We start from the raw sequence: 4,157 nt of genomic DNA, 5'->3' as shown, positions 1-4,157 counted from the left end.
GGTGAGTGGTGGTGGCGTGGGGCTGAGGGTGGTGGTGTGGTGAGCGGGTGGTGGCGTGTGGTGATGGGGTTGGCTGGCGCCGTGGGATGAGGGGTGTCGGCGTGGGGTGAGGGTTCGGTGTGGTGAGGGGTGGTGGCGCCGTGGGGTGAAGGGTTGTGTGTGGCGTGAGGGTGTCTGGTGGTGGTGAGGGGTGTGGGTGGGGTGGACGGGTGGTGCATTGGGTGAGGGGGTGGTGCGGTGCATGGGTGAGGGGTGCGTGCGTGGCGGCGAGTGGGCGTTGGTGTGAGGGTGGGGTGTGGCGTTTTGAGGGAGGGGTGGCGTGGGGGTGAAGGATGGTGCGTGGGCTGACGGGTGGTTGAGGGCGTGCTGGCGCTTAAGTCAAGTGGAGGTGTCATCAGAATAAACAGATGGACATCCGTCAAGGCACATAAAATCCGTAAAAGAAGTGCGACGTAGGACGTTGTGTAGTGATGGGAAATTTGCATTGTGGGTGTGCGACAGCATTAGCATGGCGCTCATTGCCGTTCTCACGCGTGTGCGTGGCCGTAAATTCATGTTTAACTTTTGCGTGTTGCGCTTGCGCGAGGGTACGCAGGTGCTGGGTAGGGGTAGCTCTGCGCTTGTTCGTTGTGTCTCGTCGCCGCGCGCGGTGTGCGTGCGTTGCTTTGCATTTAACTTTGTGTGTTGCGCTTGCGTGAGGGTACGCCGAAGCTCGATGGGTGTAGCGCTGCGCTCTCGTTCGTGGTTCTCATGCGTGTGCTTGTGTTGGGCCACAATTAAAAAAATATTTGTTTGCTCTCACCCGACCAGGCTGAAAAGTTTGGGTAGGTAGGTAGGCTTAAACATTTTTTTTGATTTTTTTTTTTTTTACAAAATTCAGCATAGTGTCTACACTCGGGGTGTGCTTGTGTGGAGATACCTTTATGTTTGAATGTTTGTTTTGCTTGGTACATATAATGTATTGTCTACCAGATTTATATAATGTACAGTGATACAATTTGTATAAAAAAAAAATGGGAAAGATCAATAAAAATGTTTCAGTCGGCCCCTCTTTTGGCGGTCGGCTCGGGTGAGGGCAAACAAACAATATTTTTATATGGCCTTGCTTTATGTTTATCTTTTGCGTGAGGGGTAGAATCTGCGCTCTCGTTTCTGGTTCTCATGTGCGCGCTGTTCGCCGTTTGTGTTGCAGATAGAGGATGCAGATATTGGGAGCCTTGCTTGGGCGGTCGCAGTCGCCTCTATGGGGGAAGATCGAAGAATGCGCCGGCAAACTGCCGACGTGTGAACAGGTGCGGGCCGCCGCGCGAGAAGCGAATCCGCGGGAAAATATACGCCGTACATACGCGCGCGCCCTCCAAGAAGAAGAAGTGAGTCTGCGCAAAAGAAATGGCCGCATCAACGCGTGCGCTTCCGACGAAAGAATCTAATGTAAAACTAGAGCACTCGGAGAGCACAGACCTCCGCCAAGGCAGCTGAATGTCTGTCACTGTGGTGAAAGAAATTTTATTAAGTTTATTAATTTTAAATTACTTAATTGGATCCGGATGACGACCAAAATATAATCAACACCCTCCCCCTTCCCCTCCCCCGCCCACCTACCGGATCGGCATGCTGGTAGAGGGTGTTGCGCTTCACCGTCATCTGCTGTGCGAACGCACCGGCGCCCTCTGCTGGCTTCGCCGGCGTGCCGATCTCGGCGCTCGCGTCCGCGCACAGGAAGACGCACTCGTCGAAGTCTCCGACGCTGAGCACGTACTCCTCGTAAAGCTTTGTTACCATCTTCCTGTGGGAGGAAGAAAACGACAGGGAAAGGCAGTGTTAGAAATAAGGGAAAAATTTTGCTTGCCCGACGGACAAGCTACAAGATATTTTTGCTTGCTCTGCAAAATTTTTACTTGTCCTGATTAATAACATAGAAATATTGTAAATGTGTAATACATTTAATCAAGAGCGTATAAAGAAGGAGAGCGTACAACGGTGAAATGCTGAAAACCTGAAAACGTCCTCCGTGGAAATGGACAAGTGAGGACAAACGGATAGCCCTTATTTCGAACACTGAAAGGGCATCAGGGAAAATCGATAAAAATAGAGAAAACCTATAAAAATATATGTATATGTTTATGTAATTGATTTGTTTGTGTAAACCAAAGCGAATGATCGTCGACATTACTTTGGGCGCGGACGCGCTGGCACAATAATGGCGCGGGAGAATGCCTTACGTACAGCGCGGATCCGTATCATAACAAAACTTACAGATTGCTCTCAAAGTTTTGTTGATCGATTAGTCCAGACAAGGTTTCCGATCTTCCTTTCAATACCTAGACCGGAGAAAACACGAGATAACGATTTTAAAATATGAATTCCTTGGAATCTCGTTACACTAGTTAACCGGTAACACGTATAACATGGGAAATGTATACAAGACGAGCAAAATTCGTTAAAAACGATTACAGGCATGTACGTATAATGGGCCGGTTGGAAATGTGCTGAGAGTTTAATCACACATCTGTAAGCATGCAAGCATGCACATGCACGCACACACACAGATAGACACACAAGCACACACGCACGCACACACACACAAGCATCCACACACAATCTTCGCCTAATACGAAATTTGAACCTAACGAACTACAGTAAAGCCAACCAAAAAAACACAGAAAGAAACTCCACGCCACGACGCCCACGCGCGGCGGCTCACTCACCCGCCTGTCGAACAGCTTTCTGATGTCCGGCTTCCACCAGTGCTCCTTGATCCCCTTCGCCTCCGTGGCTATGCCCTCGTGATGCTCGCACAGATGCTGGATGATGCACGGCGGCTCCTGCGGAGGACGGTAGTCACGGCAAGGGAAGCCATCCGGCAGCTCTGCGCAGAAAAAAAGGGAAGGTCGAACGATCGCAAACGTACGCGACTCGTCGAACGGACGTCGGTTTCGACGTCGAGGGAAGGGAAGACGAGGGGATGATCGATCGATGGCCCGTCCGATCTCAGGAATCGTTATCTTTTTTTTACGGTGACGGAAGACCTCGACAGGCATTCCTCGCCAATGATGGCACGACATAAACACATATTCACTGAGTCATGCCACCAACGATGACTGGGATGACCCCCTTCACACCTGGACAGGGGTACCATCGCATCAAACGTACCATTACCTGGCTAATACGTACGATCGAACAAAAATATACGTGCACACGAACAGACTCTTCTATTAAACTCTGTCGCACCACAGCCACCGTGAGTCCGTGCAATATTTTGCGTTTGAGCAACACCTCAGACATAATTAATTTATCTAATCATCTATCATATCCATATCAATCCATTTATCAATTATCTAACATAAAAAATCCTGTAAAATATCATTCTTTTTTTCTTTTTTTCAGTGGATAGATCCAGGAAAGGTCTCTGCTAAATGCTAATCCTAATAACAAGCCTTGCGTGATACCCCCCCCCCAATTCTTTCGCAGTGGAGCCCCCCTCCCTAGCACAGACGATCGCCGCACACGCCAGGGTGCGAAATTAACGGGAGTCCGGAGTCAAATACTCCCTGATTTACTGTCGGACTCCCTGATTTGACATATGCAGGAGTCCGTGTGATTCCCTGAAAATTCTGCCATACTAACTAGTTTGTTCCAGAGCACGGCCTCGCGGAATTACCGTATTTTTCAGCTAATGTCCAAAGAAAATTTGGCAGATATTAAAAACAAGCACATGCGTTATTGTTAATATCTTTAATTTTGAACCTCAGACTGCGTACTCCCTCTTTTTGAGGGTAGGGAGTCCGTTGGACTCCCGTGTTCGAAAGTTAATTTCTACCCCTGCACGCTGTACCCCATGTTTACTAACTACGTCAAAAACGTCGAGTCAAAAATCACAGAACGCACAAGCCTGGAAGGCCGATGCGAGACCATGATTAACAACAAAGAGCCATCAAGCGTGTGCCGACCTCTGAGCCACACCAGTAAAAGATGTTAGACCAGATAACTGCTTTCTACAGACAGACAGACAGACAGATACAAACACAGACAAGCACACGCACATAAACACAGACAAGCACACACAAAACAGACAGATACAAACACAGATGCACATAAACACAGACAGACAGACAGACAGATACAAACACAGACAAGCACACGCACATAAACACAGA

At 48.8% G+C, this 4,157-nt stretch overlaps 1 protein-coding gene across 1 annotated transcript in view; it reads right to left on the bottom strand.

The window, feature by feature from the left end:
* LOC106813105 (retinoblastoma-like protein 2) overlaps nucleotides 1-4,157 on the bottom strand; it is a 36,064-nt gene that overhangs the window by 24,765 nt on the left and 7,142 nt on the right. Inside the window, exons 6-8 of the mRNA XM_014817160.1 lie at nucleotides 2,709-2,869; nucleotides 2,257-2,321; nucleotides 1,603-1,786 (exon numbers count right to left, since the gene is read on the bottom strand). Coding sequence (XP_014672646.1) covers nucleotides 1,603-1,786; nucleotides 2,257-2,321; nucleotides 2,709-2,869 — 410 coding nt within the window. The remainder of the gene's footprint in view (nucleotides 1-1,602; nucleotides 1,787-2,256; nucleotides 2,322-2,708; nucleotides 2,870-4,157) is intronic.

This window comes from Priapulus caudatus, unplaced genomic scaffold, assembly GCF_000485595.1.
Source record: "Priapulus caudatus unplaced genomic scaffold, Priapulus_caudatus-5.0.1 Scaffold726, whole genome shotgun sequence".
NCBI classification, from domain to species: domain Eukaryota; kingdom Metazoa; phylum Priapulida; class Priapulimorpha; order Priapulimorphida; family Priapulidae; genus Priapulus; species Priapulus caudatus.
This window is presented reverse-complemented; position numbering and strand designations above follow the sequence as displayed.